The following is a 22,758-nucleotide window of genomic DNA, read 5'->3' on the forward strand; positions in this document are numbered from 1 at the left end:
CTCCCCCCCACTCCCTGCTGCAACTCCGCACTCACCCACGGCGCCCCCCGAATCTTTTCGCCCGAGTACGGAAGTACTCGAAAATCGCGGTACTCGGGCGAAAAAGGGGTGTGGCCGAGTAGGCTCACTCATCTCTAGTCTGATCCCTCTGCACTGTGACAGCCCTTCAGATATTTGTAGACAGCTATTACATCTCAGAAATGCACCCAAACGCAGCGTTTTCTAGCACCGCATTTTTCGAGCGCTGTCTGCTCTATTTTACCACTTTTTTACGTTTTTTTCCACATCTCATCACCCATCACAATGATGGGGTGCATTAAAAACTGTGTACGGACGCAGTAACCTGCGTCCGAAAGCGGCGGTAAGATTGCAGCAAAATGCTGCGATCAAAATCACGGCGTTTTGCCAACGGTATGTGTCAAAGCGGCCTAAACAGGTTATTTAATTTACAAACTTTCTCTTAATTTTCCAACTGAAATAAAAACAAACACATAGGACCCATTCTGTCCATGTGCTGTCTGTGTATTTCACAGACCCATTATAGCCAATTGGGCTATTCATATGAGTGATTTTTCATACATGACTGGTGGTCTATGTAAAAAAAATCACTACATGTCCTATTTTGGTTCATGCAAACCTCTCTCCCTTCTGGATGCTCCCCCTTTGGGAAGAGACGATGCCATCCCCCGACCTAATCATAAAGCATGTATATTATGAAAAACATAAAATAATTATTTAAACAAATTCCCCAGGTACTAATTTTACTCTCTTCTACCGAGATCTTATGCTTTTACGCCTTTACACATTTCTGTACTTAGATGATCATTATCCACATACATAGGCTGCGCCTAAATCTAATGAGCAACATACATTTATAGCTAAAGTAGGGTTTTTCCTTTCGCCACTGTAGTGACTTTATACATTGCACAATATACACATATGTGATGTTATTAGACACAACAGAACTAGAGGATTCATTTTTGGGGTGAATATTATTAATTGAACTACATTAAAAAATAGTGTGGGAAAATGAAGAAAACTGTATTTTTTTGTTCTATTTCTGAGCATTTTCCTCAAAAAGACGTACAAAATTAAGAGGCCTCTCCAATTTTGAAAAATAAAAAATCCCTGTGTATCTTCAATAAAACGAAACAAAACATTTTGGAGTAGACGTAGGGCGCCTGCACACGGGCGGAAATTCCGCGGCGGGATTTCCGCCGCTGAAAGCCTGCATAGGATTGAGTTAACAAACGCAATCCTATGCAGACGGCCGCAGTTTGGCCGCGCGGCAAACAAACCGCGGCATGTCCTATTTCTGTGCGTCACTAACCCGCCGCCGGCTCCGGTCTGTGCATGCGCCGGCTGCCCGGCAGCCGGCACATGAAAGAGCCGGAGCTGCGGGGCACAGGTGAGTACGCGCTGCTCTCTGCAGGCGCTCGGGTCGAGTCCTGCGGCGAGAATCCTCGCCACCGGATCCGACCCGCTCGTCTGCAGGTGGCCTTAGAAACAAAAAGCAAGCAAAAAAAATTTGCCTTCAGAATGAAGCATTCCAAAAGGTGAAATTTTGCTCTGGGCATGAAGGCCCAAAACAATTCCCAGTTATGAAGGGGTTAAACAAGTCATTGAAAAGTCCTTGTATTGGTCATGGATAAGAGAGCAAAATAAAAGTAAACATGTCGCTCGGAGAACTCCTTTAATGCTTAAATTGCACATATTATGATACAAATTATTTGACACTCTATCATTTTGTATTTTTCTCCAAAAAAAATTTAACATGAAAAATCTTTTCATCCCAATTACTTTATCCAAAGCGCCCGGGACCCAGTAGAGGTGGCTGCACAGTCATAGTACTGAAATGTATAAAGGGAGTAATTCAGAAAACTTGTAGCAAGAAATCAAAGATTCTGTAAGGTTTTCCGTATTCTAATGCTCTGCATTGCAGACACTGAAGTGGTTCTGAATATCAAAACTTGTATTTCTGGATGACTGCCATTTAAATCTCCAACACTAACCTGTTCATTGCCGAAGTTTAAGGCAGATTTCCAGGGCTATGATACTGATGACCTATCCCTAGAATAGCTCATCAATATTAGATTAGTATGATTTCTTTAATGCAAAAAAATCCGCACTAAGTCTAGTAGAAGAAAAACTAAAGAAGAATTAGCTGCAGCATCAGGGTGTGTCTGGTGGTGTCTGAACGGTGGCTAACAAATCGGATTGTCGTTTAGATTGTGCCAAATAGTCATATCTGGTGTTTTGATGCTGCTATATTTTTGGCCCCATTCATGATCCCACTGCAGTAACCACGATGGCACAACCTGTCAGATATAACTCGACACCCTTCATTATAATCTTGTTCCAATGAACTTGCCTGCCCTTCTGGCTCTAATAAGCTCTCCTACTGGGAGAGCCATTTTCATTAAAAACCTTGATTTTATTTATTTATGGTCTGTGAATTTATAGGAGCCATCGAGGTCTGTGGATATATATTTTTTTACTTTACTTTAGTACAGAATTCGACAGGAGGTGCAAAAAAGTGAATATTACTGACTGTAAAAGAGCCACCCTATATTGGAAATCGTGCTATTTAAGTGTAAGTATTAATCATTTCACTCTGCTCTGAAGGATTTACAGCATAGAAAGCAAATTGATGAAAGTCATAGGTCTAAGTTCCACGCTGAGGGATCATTAATTGCTTCAACTGACTTGGCTGTGCGAGAAGCTTATAGTTTATTGGGTGAATTCTAACTGATAAATCAAATGTAGCAAGCATAATGTCCAAATAAATGAGAACACATTGGCACAAAATTCAGATTATGCCTCTGCCTTTTTTTGAGTATTTTTATTCATGGCATATTATATTCATGGGAGAATGAGAACACCTATTGTTTTGTGTTACAGTCGGTTTAGTGTTTCCCACAAGGTAATGTTTGGGTCCTCCAGCAGAGGAAATTGCTTTCATATCGGTTCCCCAATGTAAAAAAGTATTACAGACTAAGAACAAATTACGAACTCCGTTCTTTTGAATGGGGTCAGATACATGAGAGATGTTTTCCTCCATGACACCGTGTTGTGATGCTATGTGGGAAACAAATCGCAGCATGTTCTATCTTTTGCGTGCCCTCACATCGGAGCCCAATTGTTTTCAATGGGGCCGTCGACAGCATCGCACCATGTGCAAAGCGCACACGGTGTGAGATCTTCCTCTGGAAACAATGGGAGAAACTCTGCCACAGCGGAGGTTCCCTGCATCCCTGAAGTGATGCGCGACTGGTTTCACATGAAAACGCCTCGCATTTTCAGGGAATTCACATGGATGGCGAGTGCGATATGGGGGCAGGATTCACAGCCCCATATCGCGCTCTCCTGTGTGAAGTTAGCCTTAAAGGGGTTGTCCCGCGAAAGCAAGTGGGGGTATACACTTCTGTATGGCCATATTAATGCACTTTGTAATATACATCGTGCATTAAATATGAGCCAAACAGAAGTTATTCACTTACCTGTTCCGTTGCTAGCGTCCTCGTCTCCATGGTGCCGTCTAATTTCAGCGTCTAATCTCCCGATTAGACGCGCTTGCGCAGTCCGGTCTTCTCCCTTCTGAATGGGGCCGCTCGTGCCGGAGAGCTGCTCCTCGTAGCTCCGCCCCGTCACGTGTGCCGATTCCAGCCAATCAGGAGGCTGGAATCGGCAATGGAACGCACAGAGCCCACGGTGCACCATGGGAGAAGACCTGCGGTCCACCGTGGGTGAAGATCCCGGCGGCCATCTTAGCAAGGTAAGTAAGAAGTCGCCGCAGCGCGGGGATTCGGGTAAGTACTATCCGTTTGGTTTTTTTTACCCCTGCATCGGGTTTGTCTCGCGCCGAACGGGGGGCCTATTGAAAAAAAAACAAAACCTATTTCGGCGCGGGACAACCCCTTTAAGCCTGGTTTAGACACAACGATTATCACTCAAAAGATGTCTTTTGAGCAATAATCGCTGTGTGCCTTTAAATCAAGGTGATTGCTCAAACGATGGGCGATCACTTTGCGCTCCAAGCGGCGGATGCAGCAGCTGTTCTCTGCTCGGAGCGCCCGGCTGTTATACAGCTAAGCGCTCCCAAGCAGGGGATGCAGAAGACAAGCGGGTCTGCTTGTCTTCTGCATCCCACTGTTCTGTGCTCAGAGCGCCCGGCTGTTATACAGCTGAGCACTCCGAGCGGGGAATGCAGAAGACACGTCCAGGACTCCTTGTTGTTCTTTACACTGAAGACAGTTGTTAATGACACTGGCTGTATGTTTGGGGTCGTTGTCTTGCTGCAGAATGAATTTGGAGCCAATCAGGCGCCCCCCTGATGATATTGCATAATCGATTTATCTGCCTGTATTTCTCAGCATTGAGAACACAAGCTTCTATTCTCTAGGCTTCTGTTACAGCCAAATATTACACATTTTGACTCATCAGTCCAGAGCTGCCATTTTTGTGCAGCCCAGTTCCTATGTTTTTGTGCATGGTTGAGTCGCTTGGCCTAGGTTTCTACATTTTGGCCACAATTCTTCTATGAAGACCACATCTGACCAGACTTCTCTGAACCATAGACTGGTATAGCTGAGTCCCTCTGGTTTCTGCCAGTACTGAGCTGGTGGTATTGTTGGACATGTTCATATTTTGAAGGGAAGTAAGCATGATGTGTCTTTCATCTACAGCACTGTTTCCTTGGCTGACCACTACATCTATGGTCCTCAACATTTCCTATTTCTTCAAGCTCTTGTGAAGAAATGCAAACAGCACATCTTGAAACCCCAACATGCTTTGAAATCTTTGCCTGGTAGAGACATTACTGACTCAGTATCACTACCTTGTGTCTTCTTGCTGTGCTCAGTCTTGCCATGGTGTATGATCTGTGACCGGAAACTGTCTTCCGCAAACTTAGCTATATAGCAGTTGGCCTGTTTCTTACCCAGTTTTAAGCCTCCTACACAGCTGTTTCTGTTTCAGTTAATGACTGTTTCAAACTACATCTGAAAATTATGATCATTATCACCTATTTGGTATAATTGATTAATCACTTACCTGACTATGATCCTACAAAATCCCTGACTACCTAGAAGAATTGATGACACTTTGAAGGCAAAAGGTGCTCACACTAAATATTAAAAATCTTTTGTTCACTCACTTTGCTTTTTGTTAATTGACAAAAATGAACTATTAATACTTCTGTTTTTGGAAGCATTCTTACTTTGCAGCAGTTTTAAAATCTGATAATCCATGTTTCCATGCAGCTTGTACTCCTTATGACCCACAGAATCTAAATTTAAAACACTTCTCTTTGTACACCTTCTCCCACCTATAAGATGTCTCCTGGCTGGCACAGTTTCACTGTAGCTCTGGCTGACTTTCAAACTTCACAGCACAGATTACTTGAGCGAGATTTGACCTCTACAAGTCTCGATGACAATACTTGCAAGATAGACAGCTTTCCTTGTATCTGCCATATTTCTTTGACATTCCCCTTAATTAAAATGCTGATTTATTCCATTGCTTGAAGAATGAGCCAAAATGTAAGGCATAATCACAGTAATGTTCGTTTTTTTGGGGCGGGGGGTTGTCGGAATCTGAAAAATCTACCATTGTCTTCCAGGATTATTCATTCTAGCACATGGCATCAATTACATAAATGGAAGTTACAGTCTTACAATTATATATATGTGAGATTTAGGTAGACAATGGTTAAAAATATATATTTTTATATTTCAATAAAGGAAAAACTCAAAAGTAAGGGGAAAAAAAGTGTCTCCTGCTAGGTCCGCTGTTGAGTGTTGGTGACCATCCTCCATACATATATTTGGGGGGAACAGAAGTGCTGGTGGTTTGTTATCAACTGGCAAGTTTAACAATCCTAGTTACATTACTGAGCTGCGCTAAAGATGTCACCCACACGTAATGCAGTGCCCCAAACACACAAACCCAATCCCAAAAAGTTGGGAGGCTGTGTAATTGCATTTTTTTCCCTTTACATTTATTTTCAGTGATTTGGACCTCTCATATAAACATATGTTATTCACAAGAACATAGCGCACCTCTCAGAAGGTGGAAGGGAGACATTTTTCCATTTCATTTTTAAAAAATTAACTCATTTAGAAATTGATGGTAGCAAACAAAAAAAGTTGTGACAGGGTTAACAGATGGCTGGAAAAGTAAGTGGTGCTAATAGAAAACAGCTGGAGGGTCACATGACTATACAAAAAGAACATGTTAGAGAGGCAGAGTCTCTCAGAAGTAAAGAAGGTCAGAAGTTCACTAAATAAAATAGAAAAATGCTGTGCTGAATCTGTTGCGCACCACATGGGCTTTGCCCCATTGGGTTCCACTGTGGTGTCCAACACAGATGTGAACACTACCTAAAACCACCTGCCTGGTATTGTTTAGGTTGATCATATATTGCCAGAACTTGGACTTGGACTTCATGAGATCTCTGAAGGTATCCTGTGTTATCTGGCAAGAAGACATTAGCAGCAGATCCTTTAAGTCTTGTAAGTTGCGAGGTGGATCTGTCTTATTTTACCAGCACATCCCACAAATGCTCGATGAAATTGAGATAACGGAAATTTGGAGGCCAAGTCACCAGCTGAGAACAGAAGCATTGCTAGAACTGTTGTGTCGTTAGCAATGGCTCCATGGTTACAGACTACAAACAAACCCTGTGTGTTAACCGATTCTGCAGTTGTGTGAGTCAAGGTTATAATCAAGAACTTTTTTTTTTTCCTTTTTTACTTTGTATGCATAGGAGCAATAAAAAGTGGTCGCAAAAGTGCACATATTCTTTACATATTCTGTTATGATACATTAGTGCTTCTTTAGCATAACAAAAGCCTGGTGTGTTAACAGGAGTGTGTAGCCTTTTATATCCACTGTATAATGGCATCAACCATGGAAAACATCACGTACGTAATATATAGCACTGTATACACGGCAGAAGAACTGGTTGCTCACTCCACACCTCCAGCCAGAGGACATCAAGACACTTCTACCCCTGACCTTCGTAATTACTTGTAGATCGTATGCTATTTTTGGAATGCGCACCACAGGTATCTCATTATTGTTAACCTTAATCACTTCTCGCCCTGAGAACCACATAGTCATTTTTATAATAACTGGGTTACAGAGGTAAAGAAGGGTTAAACAAATGACTAATGACTCCTTACATATGCTGTGCAAAAAATCCAGTGGTGCAGAAATAATTGCAAGGTGCTTGGCCCTTTCAGTTGTAGGTGCCTATTTTTCTTGTCAGAGAAGTTGACAAGTGTACAGAGATTACCTGGCCCTGCTGTGTCCAAACTGCTAGAAGAAAAGGCCCCGAGGCTTATTATGGAGATTTACCTGTGGGTAGCAAATTTGGCATCTAATAGTAGTGAGGCTGGAGGTTGATGGATGTCAATTAGATTGCAAGAGAGCTTCCAAAAAACTCTACCTCCTATAGTGACCAGGCATGTAACAATGTGACCCCATCACCCTGCAGTCATGTACTGCCTAAAGCCTGCATTGTGCCCTGATGCCAAAGCCACCACCTTGAACCTTTTCTCATCTCACTTTTAATCTGTTATAGCACACGTATTAGGTGAAGGGAAGTTTGGGGGCTGTTTTCTCAGTCTGTGGAACAGGTTTTATATAATCTTTCTAAGGCCAATTGCACACGGCCGGGTTGGATACCGCAGCGGAATCCTTCCGGTGACCCCTGCGTACCTGTCCACAGTGTTCTTTATCTGTAATGCGGATGTGCTAGCAGTCATGCCGGTGCACATGTGCAGTACAGATGACGAGGCGCCGTTACTAGGCGATGACGCAGATTCCATGGTTCTTCACAGTGACAGCTGTGAATGGGTCATGGACTTTAATGGATGCCGTCCACATGGGATCCATGCCGAAACGGTATATGATGCCATTTTCCCTCCGTGAGCGGATTTTCTATAGCATGTCTATTAGCAGTATTTGCTGCGGAATCCGTATGCATTGGGCCTAAGGCATTGTTCATACGTGTACATTTTGGCTTTGCATTCTGTTCGTATGAGTAGATGCAGATTACAGAGCCTATGTTATTCTATGAAAGCATTCATACCCCTGATAGTGCATGAAAACATCTGTGTAAACTATTTATTTCTTCCAATTCACAGCAGCTTTCATCAGATACTACTTTGTGCCGTGTTCAATACAGAGCACTAGATTCTAACTAAAATGTTTCATTGAGAACAGTGAATGCAACACCAAGCTGGGCCATTGCCAAGTGTACCGAGCTATCAAGCTTCCGGCTCCCTACACACCGACGGCAGCTTGGTAAACAGCTGATTGCCATGGGTCTCAATTTAAGGATAGGACATCAATAGTTAAGCCTTGGGCTCTGTTCACATCTTATGTTTGGGTACGCCAGAGCTGTACGTCAGGAGTATTTCCCGCATAGTGTGCATTTTATCTTCACAATGGGAGGCAGTTTCTGACATGTTGTATGACAGAGCCTTTCTTCTGGGGTATGTATGTAATACTCCTGAAATATACTTCCGAAATAGGTAAAAATGAAATTTGAACAAAGCCAGAAGTTATTTTATAGGCTGTATTTCAAGTACCCAGTATCTTCTATTCTCCATATTGATAATATTGATTCTATATATTATCTTAAGGGGCCTCTTATACGGAACGAAGTAGGTTACGCGACACACCGCAAGCTGCAGGAAATTCTACATCAAAGTCTACAGGCTACCTGCTGAATTCAAAATGGCTTAAAACTTGCCTGCAATTCTGCATCAAGATACACAGTTGGACCTGCAAGTTTTGGTGTGGTATTTCACAGTTGCGGATTTGACTACGTCCTGTGGCGTAATTTTGCCCACTGTAAAAGGTCCCTTAGAAAAAAAGTATGTCGTTTGGAGTTCTAACTTTTGTGTTTTTTGATGCATGGTTTGGTGCATATTGTACATCACTTAGCAATCTTTGGTTGTTGTCATCAATAGTATTCTCCCTGGAAAACCCCTTTAAGATCATAACAACGGACTCCTTAACAAGTCGATGGGGTTCGAAGCTCACCTTCAGGATATCTTCTGTAATGCAGATGTGAACAGAGCATTAGGCTACATTCATGTTTAATTGTATTTCCATGGCTGTTAGATGGCAAAAAAGCGTATTCAGTGCATTGTGGGTGCAACCAGTCTAGTCAAGGCTTTATTAAGAACAAAAGCCATGGTGCTAATGCAAACGGAACCTCAAATATTTGTTCCTCATGAAAGTGTGTAATATATATTATATAAATACTTATACAATTGTGGAACCCCATTTCCAAAAATGTTGGGGCTCTGTGTAAAATGTAAATAACTAAAGAAAAAAAAGAATGCTATGATTTTGAAATCTCATATAACTATATTTTATTCACAATAAATCATGGAACATATCAGAGGGTGAAAGTGGGACATTTTCCCATTTAATTTAGAACAACTTACTAGAAATTGATGGCAGCAACAAATTTCAAAAACGTTGGGCCAGGGCCATGTCTACCATTGTGTAGCATCTGCTCTTCTTTTCACAACAGTTAGTAAACATCTGGGAAGTGAGGAAACCGGTTGCTGGAGTTTTGGGAGAGGGATGTTGTCCATTCTTGGCTGATGTAGGATTCTCGCTGCTCAAGTCCTGGGTCATCTTTGCTTGATTTTTTTTGTTTCATAATGCGCCAATAAAAGTTCTGGACTGCAGGCGGCCAGTTCATCACCCGGACTCTTCTTCTGCGAAGCCATGCTGTTGTGATGGATTCAGTATGGGGTTTAGCATTGTCTTTCTGAAATATGCAAGGTCTTCCATGAAAGAGACATTACCTGGATGGGAACATATGTTGTTCTAAAACTTCTATATACCGCTCAGCATTGATGGTGCCTTTCAGTAGGAGTAAGCTGCCCACGTCATAGGTACTAATGCAACTCCATACCTTCAGAGATGCAGGCTTTTGAACTGTGCGCTGATAATAAGCAGAATGGTCTCTCTCCTCTTGAGTCCACGGTTTCCAAAAAGAATTTCAAACTTTGATTTATCTGAACACAAAACATATTTCCATTTTGCCTCAGTTCATTTTATATGAGCTTTGGCCCAGAGAAGATGCCGGCATTTCTAGATTGTGTTGATATATGGCTTCTTCTTTTAACTTGCATTTGTGGATTACACAGCAAACTTTGTCCACAGACAGTGATTTCGGGAAGTATTTCTGAGCCCATGCACTGATTTGCATTACAGGATCTTACCTGTTTTTAATGCCTAAGGGCCCGTAGATCTCGAGTATCCAATATTGACTATTGGCCTTTAGACAGTTTTTCATACATTGCTGAACCTCTTTGCTTCTGAGAGACTCTGCCTCTCTAACATGCTCTTTTTTTGATACACAGTCATGTGACTTAGTGAAAATTGACCTCCAGCTGTTTTTCATTAGTACCACTTACTTTTCCAACCTTGTGTTTCCCTTGCCCCAACTTTTGTGAGATGTGTTGCTGCCATCAATTCTTAAATGAGTTAATTTTATAAATGAAATGGAAAAATGTATTATTTTCAACTTTTGATATGTGTTTTATGTTCTACTGTGAATAAAATCTGGTTACATAACACTTCCAAATCATTACATTTGTTTTTTTCTTTACATATATTTACATTTTACAGAGCATCCCAACGTTTTTGGAATTGTGGTTGTATTTAATTTAACACAAGTATTCTATTAGTATTCAAAATACGGTAAGTGAATACAAATAGACTTAGCTGAGTAATTTCACATCTAAACAGATCACGAAGCAGGATCATCTTCTGTTCATGCCTGAGCTGTTCTAAAGCTTTGTCTTATTTTCTACCCGAGACACGTATGCATTATTACAGCTGAGAAAAACAGTATTATTGTGATCTGTAATTGACCCTGCCTGACTATAACAGAAGATTACTATAGCAAATTGCAGCTGCAACTTACTGCTTACCAATTCTGAAACAATTTTCAGTTTATTTATAACACTTACAGCAGTCTTGCCTTAGCTGGATGCCCTACTTGTGTGTAAAACCGAAAACTGCAGCCGAACTGCACACTTCTCCTGTATTGTCTTTCAGCAGGGGAGATAAGTAAATTGGCAGTATTGTGGAAAATTGTTTCTCTCCAGTACACTATTTAATAGCATAAAATGTCAGATATAGATTTATGAAACTCAGGAATGTTTACGACTTGGGATGTAAGTGCTGCCTCTTCTTTAGGATTCTTAGTAATATGCACAATAAAGTCCCTTTTGTGATATGTGTTTCTTTCAAATGTCCTTGATTCAGCTTAACAGAATTACAGTAAAAGGCACTTTTGGAAAATTGCTCAACAGAGTAACCAGCCTTAGTAATCTCATCTGTAATATCACAGTATTATAACGTATGGTTCATAACCATTCAAAGAGGTGGAGAAAACAGCAGATTCTGCTCTCCTGAGCAGTGTTAATGTGATTTCAGTGGCTGTAGAACCATAAATAACTTTCTCCTGCAGTCCCCCTTTTCTCCTCTCTGATGGTGCAGATTCTGATTGATATTCTGCCGGCCCATGATACTTCGTATTTAAGAAAATCGGTTAACTCATACTCAGTATCATGGCGTAATGTAATATAATTATTAACAAATGGTGTTCAGGATGAGAAGGATAGTTTTAATCCCTAAATAGGTGAGTCCAATACTCAGGGAAAGAAGAATTTGCTTTCATACTGGAAATAACAGAGTCCGGAAAATACATACCTAAGATTTAATATTTGGTGACATTTAGCTTGTAATGAGAGATGCTGCTACATTTATTTAGTATTTCTAATACTGCAGGTAATAAAGATTCTGGGTTAGTAAGGGCTAGAATTACATTGTCTGCAAACAAACTGATTTTATGTTCTCTTCTCCTATAGTTATTCCATACATTCCATACCCATTCTGCTAAGGGCTCCGTGACTAGAGTAAATATTAAATATTTTAGAGTTGTATCCTGAAGTTAGTACAGCAGCAGATGGGAGGGAGTATAGTGCCGTAATTGAGTCACATGCTACTCCAGATATCTCAAATTTGAGCAGAATTTCACTTGAGTATCCCCAATAGACTTGGTTGCATTCCTTCTCTGCATCAATGGAAAAAAGCAGAGAATGCATCCGAGATTTTTCAATAAAGCTAATAATGTATAGAAATCTACGGGTACCATCAACAGAATACCTACCCTTAACAAATCGTACCTGATGTTGAAAGACCAGAGTAGGTAAAATATCCGCCAACCTAGTAACTAAAATCTTTGAATATATTTTTAATTTCAAGTTAAGTAATGATATAGGGCGGAAGTTTCAAGATCCACCTGCAATTTTAGGGAGAGTAATAATTGTGGCATGTAACATCTCTTTGGGGATTCTAGCCCTTCTTTATATATTGTTAAAAAGAAAAGAAAAGGGGGGATAAGGCCAACCGAGAAAAAAAAAATTAGTTTAACAAACGATTATTATATCAGGTCCAGGAGTTTCATGTTATTTAATTGACTTGATCGCACTATTGATTTCTGCTAGAGATCTTGGGGCTGATAATGTTTCTAATTGCTGTGAGGACACCTTAGGAAGTGAAACGGAATTTAAAAAGTGAAAAATCTCCACAGTAGTGCGTTGGGGAGTTAATGGGTTGTCTTGGAGATTATAAAGTGAAGCATAATAATCAGCTATAGTATTTGATATAGTTTGAGGGTTGAATATCTTCATTTAGTGCGTTTAAAAATGTAAGCTATTTTAGAGTTAGCAGATTGGCTGAGCGCTGTGACCAATCAGAGACAGAGCTCAGCCATTGAATGATAGCTGGGCGCTGTCTCTTATTGGTCACAGTACTTAGCCAACCAGATGCAGCGCTTGCTGGAGGCAGGGAATTTTCAATCCCTGGCCACCAGAATACAGAAGATGACCGGCGGGGACAGGAAGAAGAGCTGGACAGCGCTTCTAGATGAGGTTTTTTTCCTCCTACAGTTAGAGATGATTTTTGGGGTAGGGCTTATATTTCAAGGCTATCCTCCCAACCCCCCGACCCCCGAAAATCATCGCTCTGGGGGTTGCCTTCATCCCATTGCTTTCAATGGGGTGGAAGCAGCGGCGGCTTCATAGAAAGCAATGGGATAGCATTGCGGTCCTCTGTTTCTTCGTCCCCGCTGCAGTCCCCTAATCACTAAACACTGTGACAGTGCTGTCAGTGTTCAGTGATGAGGGGACCTTCATGGAGCAGCTGCGCTTCTACAAGCACAGCTGCTCCAGTAGCACTGAGCTTCGGTCATGTGCATTTTGCACATCCATGGAGCGTATTTTTTTTGCGCACATAGGCTCGCAAAACAAAACGCCTGTCTAACTGAGCCCTTACAGTGTAATTTATGTTATTACTTGTACAAACCAAGATAATACATCTCCCCATTGGGTCGATAAAGGTCTGGATTGTAGAGAAAACTAAAGTATTTTTCATAGCAATGACTACTTCTTTTTGTTAATTACTGGAGTAGTAAGAATATATGAGAAATGTTTAAATGTTTGTGCCTTGATGCCTTTTTCCGGTTAAGACACAAACATTTCCCATATATTCTTGCTACTCCAGCAAAATGCCTGATTAAGGTTTGATTCTGGTATGCCCGAGATATCTATCTGCATTCAAGCTTTTAGCATTTTTCCAAAGTAGAGACTTTTTCAAAGGACTGTTAAGTACTTTTACATTGAAATTATGTGGAAGCCCATTTCTAGAGTTTATATAAACGCAGTGAAATACCTTGTGGTCAATTAACGATTTGGTAATAGAATCTTCGGTAGAAGCCTAGTAAATTGCAAGGATAATTCAACTACTGATAGAAACATGAATTAACACCACAAACATACAGATCCCACTGACGTAATCATACAGCATAGTAAATGGCACTGTAGGAATACTCATTCATTCTAAGTGGTCACCAAGAATGATAGGTGCACTTTATAAGAACTCACAGATACTAGTTAGGCTGCATTTACACAAATGATTTCCACTCGCAATATCCAACCAATAGAAATATGGTCAGATAGCGCACATGTAAGGTTTCTACACTAACATAAGACGGGGTTCTTTACTGTAAAAGCAGTGAAACTAAAGAACTTGCTGCCTGAGTTCAAGAGGGACCTGGATGCCTTTCTTGAACGATACAATATTATATATTATAATCATTAATAACTTTAAAGGTTATTAATCCAGGGATTATTCTGATTGCCAGATTAGAGTCAGAAAGGATTTTTTCTTCTCTTAAATTGGGAAAATTGGCTTCTACCTCATTGGGTTTTTTTTGTCTAGATAGTAGGCTGAACAAGATGGATATATGTCATTTTTCAGCCTTACATTCTATGTTAGGCTGAGGTCAGACGAGCGTGTTTTACATGCTGCTGCAGCAGCATGTAAAACGACACTTCTATAGCAACCAATAGGTTGTTATGGAAGCGCTCACACGGACCATTTTTAGAAGCGCAGAATCATCGCATGTCCAGGGTGCTTACCATAGGCTCCTATGTGACCTGTGGAAGCAGGCTGCCCACACCACAGATATGTGACTGGGCTGCTCAGCGGAGCTAGGGGCAGCCCCGGTCACACGCAGAATTCTCTGCATGTCAGCAGTGTATTTTACACGTTGTTTAGCAATGTGTAAAACACGCTCGTCTGACAGAGTCCTTACTATGTAAAAAAATCACTGCATTTTCTTGTTTTGGCTAGACAATTGCCCATCATGTTCTATGGAGGTTGTAGGAAAAAAAATTGCATGGTACTCACGGTTTATGCGATTTATTTATTTATTTATTTATTGCAAGGGCAATGGATTTTTACAATGGAAACAACATGCAAGGCTTTTGAAAATCACATGTTGCAGAGGTTCGATTTTTCTTGCTTGAACTCAGAAATCACAGTGTTGCAAATGTAATATCAATTTCTTGGACCGATATCGCACTCGCCTGTGTGAATACACCCTTAAAGATCCTTTCTATTTTGAAGGTCTTAACTGTTGATCTAATAGGAGACACAGCGTGTAAGTGTGCCTCCTTGGCCATACGTAACATTGCAGTTTTATCATGTTTTAATTAGCTGGAAGCATATTTGGTGATCGTAAATGATGTATGTAACAAGCATTCCTTGTAAAGAATGTTCCCACCCAGGAGCTGAATGAATGTTATTCATAGGGAATGCAGTGTGTGTTTTCCCAGATTTATTGCCTGCTTTACCGTCTGCAAGTTCAATTACGAAGTCTGTGATTGAGTACATTTTATCAAGGTTTCCACAAAGAGAATCTGTAATTGTGGATTATGGCCAGGATGCATTAAATTTATCCTGTAGCAATATGATTGTCAAAAGGAGATTACCACAGACTAGCTCTGCTATTGTTCTGCAGTACCCAAGAAAAGTTTAGTGTTCAGTGAGTGCCTTTTCATTTATACACTCATTGTCAAACAATCAAGCAGCTAGAAGGAGTTGTCAGAATTGAATGTATCTTTCTCTGTGATTTGTAACATTGATAAAAGTAAGGGATTAGAATATCAGAGCAAAAGGAGAATTTATTGTGGAAAAATGAACTGAACACTTGAAGGGAGGCTCTAGTACCGTGATGTATCGCCTCTAGCTTGGATACAAGATGTGATACAGGCAGTCATGGAGGCTCTAGTACCCTGTTGTATCGCCCCTAGCTTGGATACAAGATGTAATACGGGTGGTCATGGACGCTCTAGTACCCTGTTGCACCCCCTCTAGCTTGGATACAAGATGTGATATGGGCAGGCATGGAGGCTCTAGTACCCAGTTGTATCGCCTCTAGCTTGGATACAAGATGTAATACGGGTGGGCATGAAGAATCTAGTACCCTGTTGTACTGCCTCTACCTTGGATACAAGATGTCCTACAGGCGGGCATGGAGCCTTTAGTACCCTGTTGTATCACCTCTAGCTTGGATACAAGATGTGATGTGGGTGGGCATAGAGACTCTAGTACCCTGTTGTACCACCTCTAGCTTGGATATAAGATGTGATACAGGCAGGCATGGAGGCATACAGGTTCCGTATGGTAAGCTTCAGCATGTCCGTCCAAATTTGCTGTAACTGAACCTCTAGATTATGTAAATTCATAGGGTGTTGAAGTTGGCGTCCCAGATGGTCTCATACATGTTCTATTGGCAATAAATGTGGTGACCGGGCAGCCGTGGAAGTGTGACAATGTTGTTGAGGCATTCCTATGACACCTTTGCTGTGTGCGGCCAAACATTATCCTGCAACCTCTTGGAAGCCGCCATGAAAGGAACACATGTGGCTGCAGGATGTCCTGAACATATCGCTGAGCTGTCATTGTCCCTCGTACCACTACCAGGGGTGACCGACTGTCGTATGTGATGTTCCCCACAGACCATCACACCAGCAGTGGGGGCAGTGTGCTGCTCCACCGCAAAAGTAGGATTGAGGCACTTATCACTAGGTCTGCAGACAGGAACACTGCCGTCATCCGTGCCCAAACTAAACCTGGATTCATCATTAAAGACAACCCAGTTCCACTACATAGTAGTCCAGTTTCGCTGTTCATGACACCACTGCAAACGGAGGTAACAGTGGGTGTCAAAGGCAGTGTTTAGCAGTGTACAGTCAGGCGCTGTGTTTCCACCTCTAACATGTTTATCTATTTAACATAAATATGGCACCAGAACTAGCCTTAGTATATACTTTTGCAGTAAATACAGCTTCAGAACCAAGCTCATACCATAAATACAACACCAAAACATTATGTAGTAGCAGAACAACATCATATTATATACATTGAACCAGATCCAAGCTCATATCATAAATCTGCACCAGAACCAAATAACATAACTACAGTACCAGATCCAAAAACTATATTCATTCACATGACAGTTTTGGGACAACCATATTATGGGCTCATTTTTGCACTCATAACACAGATGAATATCCTGGGCTTATTGCAGATCTATTGACCTGAACTATTAATACTAAAGAGGCACATCCTAATAATAGTGGCTATAGAAAGCCCAATATTCCTATCATAAATTGACTATATAGAGGTAGATACCAGTTCTAGACCAGCAGTGCTCTAAAAATCATATAAGTGATTGCAGTACAGTTATATTTAGTGACACCGCTGATGTCCTCTTTGTAGCTTACTTTTTCCATCTTTTTCATTCAGTTCAGACCACCATAAACATTTTCCTCATCACTATAAACCCCCTTTGTGCCCCCACACAGAAATAATACCCTTTTAAACCCTAGTATAGTAATAATGCCCACTGTTGTGCCCCTTACAAACTAATAGTGCCCACTTAATAGTAGTGCCCCCGAGGACTCTCCATAGTACCTCTTAATAGAAATGGTGCCCTCAAGAGCCCTCTTAATAGTAACTGTGATCCTAAATTGTAATACTGCCAAGTGCTCAATTAACAATAATGGTGCTCTCAAGACAGTAACAAGAGTGCATCCTTAGCAGTAATTGTGTCTCAATATTAGTAGGAACACAAAAAAAAAACTATACTTGACTATCCAGGGCTAGCATCAAGTTCTTTTCCAGCCCTGTGCAGGCGGCGTGATGCAATGACGTCATCACGCTCCTAGAGTCGGGACGCTGAAGGTCCTGGCTGGCGGCAGTCACTATGCTCTTGTATGCTGCAGGGCCACCCGGCGGCCTGACTTCCACTGTGACCGCTTTCCGCAGTTGCAGCAAACGTCAGTATTCTGCTCTGCGGACAGCAACCCCAAACATCTGCTGGGAGCTTGGCTCATAGGGCACCTGTTTTCTTGCCCCTCCAGCCCATCCCTCCCCTGATACATACTCTAACAGAGTTCAAGACAGCACAGTGACCACAACACAGCTGCAACATAGTACCTGCAGGAAGAATACATCTGCATCCCAATGGCACCCTTGACACCAAGTGGAACGACCATAGTTCACATAGAACTAGTGTGACCAAGGCTACCCTACAGCCACACGACCAGATTAAATTAATCTCACCTTTTTATGTGACCTCAGTCTTCACACTGAGAGCATTGATACTTTACTGCTACGGTAGTTCTTAATACCAGAGGTCAATAGGAGGGGGAGCAAAAAATTTAAAATCTGATTGCGGACTATTTATTTTCTTGCTTCTCTATATACTGGGAACCTACATAATAAACCTGTGTATTATCAACAATACAATTCATAATGCAGAGAACCGCCTTTGCACTACAGTTCACAATCTGTACTTTATGATAAACTTTTTGTATTAAAAAAAATTGTAAATTCTGCTCTTCCAGCACAAAGTTTGAACGAATATTTGCTGAAATATTGGAACAGTTTAACAGAGTTTTCTTTCATACAGCATATTTTTTTAAAGTAAAACAATGCAGTTGGATTGAGGTCATAAAATTAAAGGGAACCTGCCAGTAGTTCTGAACAGTTTAAAAGGGTTGTCTAATTGTGGCCATCCTTAGGTTAGGCCATCAGTAGTAGATTGGCTGGGGTTTACCACCGGGACCCCTGCTGATCAGCTATTTGCCAGGCTAGTGCATTAATGCACTGAGCTGATTTCTGCAGGAAGTAGATAGCTCCAGTCCCACTGCAGTGGCCATGCAAAGTTCCTGCAATACCAAGTCTGGCCACTGGAGTGGGAACGGAGATGTCTGCTTCCTACAGAAATCCGCTCAATGCAATAGCACACCGGGCCCATGAACACCTGATTGTCAGGGCTTCCTGGCGGCAGAACCCTGCTTATCTACTATTGATGGCCTATCCTGCACACAAGCCATCAATATTTTACACCTGGATATCCACTTTAAACAACCTAAAGCTGTAGAACACTAAAGTCATGATCTTTACAAATCTTGTACTGTTTCGTGAAGCCAGCTTTCATGGATTAAAATACTTCTCAAATTTTCCAGGCAGCATATAAATGGGGTCTGATTGGCCTGGTAGGTGGGCCCGGACTGTCTCTGCTCACCAAACTTTGCTGGATAACCCATCTGCTCTTTACCTGAGTAATGTGGATGACATCTTGTTTGTCAACCACAGGATGATCCAGATCATGTACATGTGCCAAAAGACATGCATGTACCTATTCTGGATAAATTCAACTAGTACTTCTGCACATGCACGCGTCCGCAGTCTCGCAGTGCATGCATGCGATTTAGATCATCCTGTAGATGACATAGGAGACATCATTCACTTCACTCAGGCAGAGGAGGGGTCAGGTTATTCAGTAAAGTGCAGGCAGCACAAATGGTCCATGCATGCGCACTGGAGCATTTGGACCCTTTTTGCATGCAGTGCGGGACATTTTAAAAGTATATTTTTCCAGGTATGCTGGCTTCAGAGAACAGTATAAGATTAGTAAAGATTGTGACTTTATGTTCCTGCAGCTCTAGTTGGTTTAACCTGTTCGGAACTGCAAATGGATTCCTAAAGCTTAAAAAACAGTCTGGGCAACATTGTTATACCTAGTACCAAACGCTCTTTGGTGGTGTTCAAATCCTCATGTAGTGTACCATCCCCCTCGGGTCCTGCCCCAGGGATAACTCAAGAGTTATGTGTGAAATGTTTCTTTAAATAGTCGCACAGTGTCGATGGAAACTGTCAAATCCTAAAATATAACATAGACTGTATTTTTTCTCTTTCTTTACAGGTGGACCTTTCCAGTAATGCCCTTTTACACCAAACAAGACGAGATCAAGTTACAGACATTTGTCGGGCAAATAATGTATCAAGCAGAAAACGTCGTATGTTGACTCCCAATGACTTGAAACATTTGGTGGTAGATGAATTCCATGAAATGATCTATTGCTATGTCCCAAAAGTGGCATGTACTAATTGGAAGAGAGTGATGATGGTCCTTACAGGAAGAGGTAAATACAGTGACCCAATGGAAATCCCAGCCAACGTAGCCCATGTCTCATCCAATTTAAAGACCCTCAACCAGTACAGCATTCCAGAAATTAACCATCGCTTGAAAAATTTCATGAAGTTCCTGTTTGTCCGTGAACCATTTGAGAGGCTTGTTTCTGCCTACAGAAACAAATTCACCCAGAAATACAACACCTCGTTCCACAAGCGCTACGGAACCAAAATAGTAAGACGGCAACGTAAAAATGCCACTCAGGAAGCTCTGCATAATGGCAATGACGTCAAGTTCGAAGAGTTTGTAGCTTATCTTATTGATCCACACACCCAAAGAGAAGAACCATTCAATGAGCACTGGCAAACTGTGTTTTCTCTCTGCCACCCTTGTCATATTCATTATGATCTCATAGGAAAATATGAAACCTTAGAGGAGGACTCGAATTTTGTCTTGCAGCTGGCAGGAGTGGGCAACTACTTAAAATTTCCCACCTTTCCGAAGTCTACCAGAACTACTGATGAAATGACAGCCGAATTTTTCCAGAACATCAGCTCGGAGCACCAAACGCAACTGTATGAAGTATACAAACTTGATTACCTAATGTTCAACTACTCTACTCCTGCCTACCTGAAACTAGAATAAGAGGACGTCTGTTTGGTACTGTGTGGGTAAAGGGACATTTTGAAAATTAACAGAAGGCAGAAGTGGGGTTGGGGAGGGCCGAGATGTTTCATTTGTGCTGCGAGCAGTGCGAGCATAACAATTTCGTAAGGTCAACACAACTCGCTGTTTAGGGGTACAAGGAATCTAAGCTAGCCTGAAGACATGCAAGCTACTGTACTATGCTGTTCTCAATTTCCGTGGCGCCTTCATTCTGTATGTAAATTGTCTATAAATTATTTATAGTTATTTAAACAATGTCTCTTGGTATGATTAAGTCTACTGTGTCTTTATATATAGATATATCTTCATGTTGGTAGAATATCTATATATAGTTATTTGTGTGTATATACATATATATGTATATATGTACATATTGGAAGAGCCAAATATCAAGTCCCTGATTTTCATTGTTGAAATCCTTGCCGCCCTATTTAGTGCATAAACAAATTACTAGCGTCACCTGAACGATGTGACCTTTTTTTAAAAAAATGAAACCCATCCCCGTTAGGTTTTCTACTCAAGAATATATATAGATAGCTTTTATTTTGAATAAGGTAAGGGGTATTACATACGTTCAGACATACTGTGAATACTACTATAAAATGACATTTCAGTGTTATGTACAGGCACACGTGTTTCCCCTTTGTTACTCTACGTCAGACCCCCTATTCCTCGGCTTATTTGGTAAATCCAGTATGTGTTCATTACCTTAACTGACATAGCTCTGGAAAAAGGCTGGAATCTGAATGAAGTGTGTTCACGCTATACTGTATAGTACTGTAACCTTCTCCTCCCGGAGTGAACACATTAGCTATTACACCAGCTTTTGGTTGTATCTGGTTCAGATATTATGCAAAATGTGGTCATTTTAAGTGCAATTTGTTTTTAGGTGCTGCATAAAACTATATAGCTTTATCCAACTCAATGTACATTTTGCAGTAATCTACCATCACCGTACAGTATATTCGCATTGATCTGCAACACCTTTAGGCCTTAGTCAGACGGGCATTTTTTTGCGCGATTTGCGGATCGCATGACGGATGCGCATCCGCAAATCGCGTGACCGGTGCCCGAAAATCTGCTCCTAGCCGCGTTTCATTAGAAATGGGCCGGAGCTGTCCAGCGCATTGCATTCAATGGAGCCGGCAATACAGCCGGCTCCATTGAAAGCAATGCGCTGTGGGCGAGTGTGGGATGAATTGTCGGAAAGGGCTTAAATATATAAGCCCTTCCCTGCAATTCACTCAGAAAAGTGTTAAAATAAAAAAAATATATATACTCACCTGCTCCCGGCAGCCGGAGTTCCGCGCGGCCGGCCTGCAGTGGGTGTGAAGGGGGTGTGAGTCAGACCTGCCCCCTGATTGGCTCAGCGCTTAGCCAATCAGAGGCAGGCCTGACTCACACCCATTCATGCTGAGCCAATCAGAGGCAGGTCTGACTCACACCCATTCATGAATTCATGAATGGGTGTGAGTCAGACCTGCCTCTGATTGGCTCAGCGCTGAGCCAATCAGGGGGCAGGTCTGACTCACACCCCCTTCACACCCACTGCAGGCCAGCCGCGCGATTTCTGTTCTATAATTTATCAGACGAGTGCATAAAAAGCGCTCATGTGTCCGATACCATTGCAAAGCAATGGTTTTAAAAAATCGCCGGACGCATGCGCAAATCGCGTGAAAAAACGCCCGTCTGACTAAGGCCTTAGGCTGAACGCCTGGCAATAGAAGGGATTATTTTATAACTGAGGAAGCTGGTCTATAATGGACACTTGTGCAGCATGTTAAATCTTCACTTCTTGTGTAAAATCATCCTTTTAATGTCCTGTTAGATAAAAGTACATTTCGCAGCAATTTACTGTTCTGATTCTGGATAATTTCATATTAGTTTGTTACTAGATGCTTCCCTTGTTTCAGAAATCACTTGGGAGGTCCCCATTACAAAGTAACCTTTACTTATAAACTCTGAAGTAATGGGCTGATGTACAAATAAATACATCGAAACACCAACTTATTGACAACCGTTTTGGAATCCTATCGGTAACGTCCAGGACAATGTGGTGTATAAGAAAAACACAGAAAGTTCTCCTAGGTACAGAGGCCAAGAGGTTGGGCAGACAAATGAGACAGTTAGCACCAGGTCTTAAATAGTCGCCATCTTGTAACAAAAAAGAACTTCTATCTATTAACGTATTATTTTTTTCTTCAATAGTACGAGCCGAT

At 41.5% G+C, this 22,758-nt stretch overlaps 1 protein-coding gene across 2 annotated transcripts in view; it reads left to right on the forward strand.

Moving 5' to 3' along the window:
• Positions 1-21,978, forward strand: part of CHST11 (carbohydrate sulfotransferase 11) — a 168,550-nt gene extending 146,572 nt beyond the window's left edge. For both annotated transcript variants that reach the window (XM_066591443.1, XM_066591444.1), the window contains exon 3: positions 19,664-21,978. In XM_066591443.1, coding sequence (XP_066447540.1) covers positions 19,664-20,518 — 855 coding nt within the window. In that variant the 3' untranslated portion in view covers positions 20,519-21,978. The remainder of the gene's footprint in view (positions 1-19,663) is intronic.
• The last annotated feature ends 780 nt before the right edge of the window (positions 21,979-22,758 follow it).

Source organism: Eleutherodactylus coqui, chromosome 2 (genome assembly GCF_035609145.1).
Source record: "Eleutherodactylus coqui strain aEleCoq1 chromosome 2, aEleCoq1.hap1, whole genome shotgun sequence".
Classification (NCBI taxonomy): domain Eukaryota; kingdom Metazoa; phylum Chordata; class Amphibia; order Anura; family Eleutherodactylidae; genus Eleutherodactylus; species Eleutherodactylus coqui.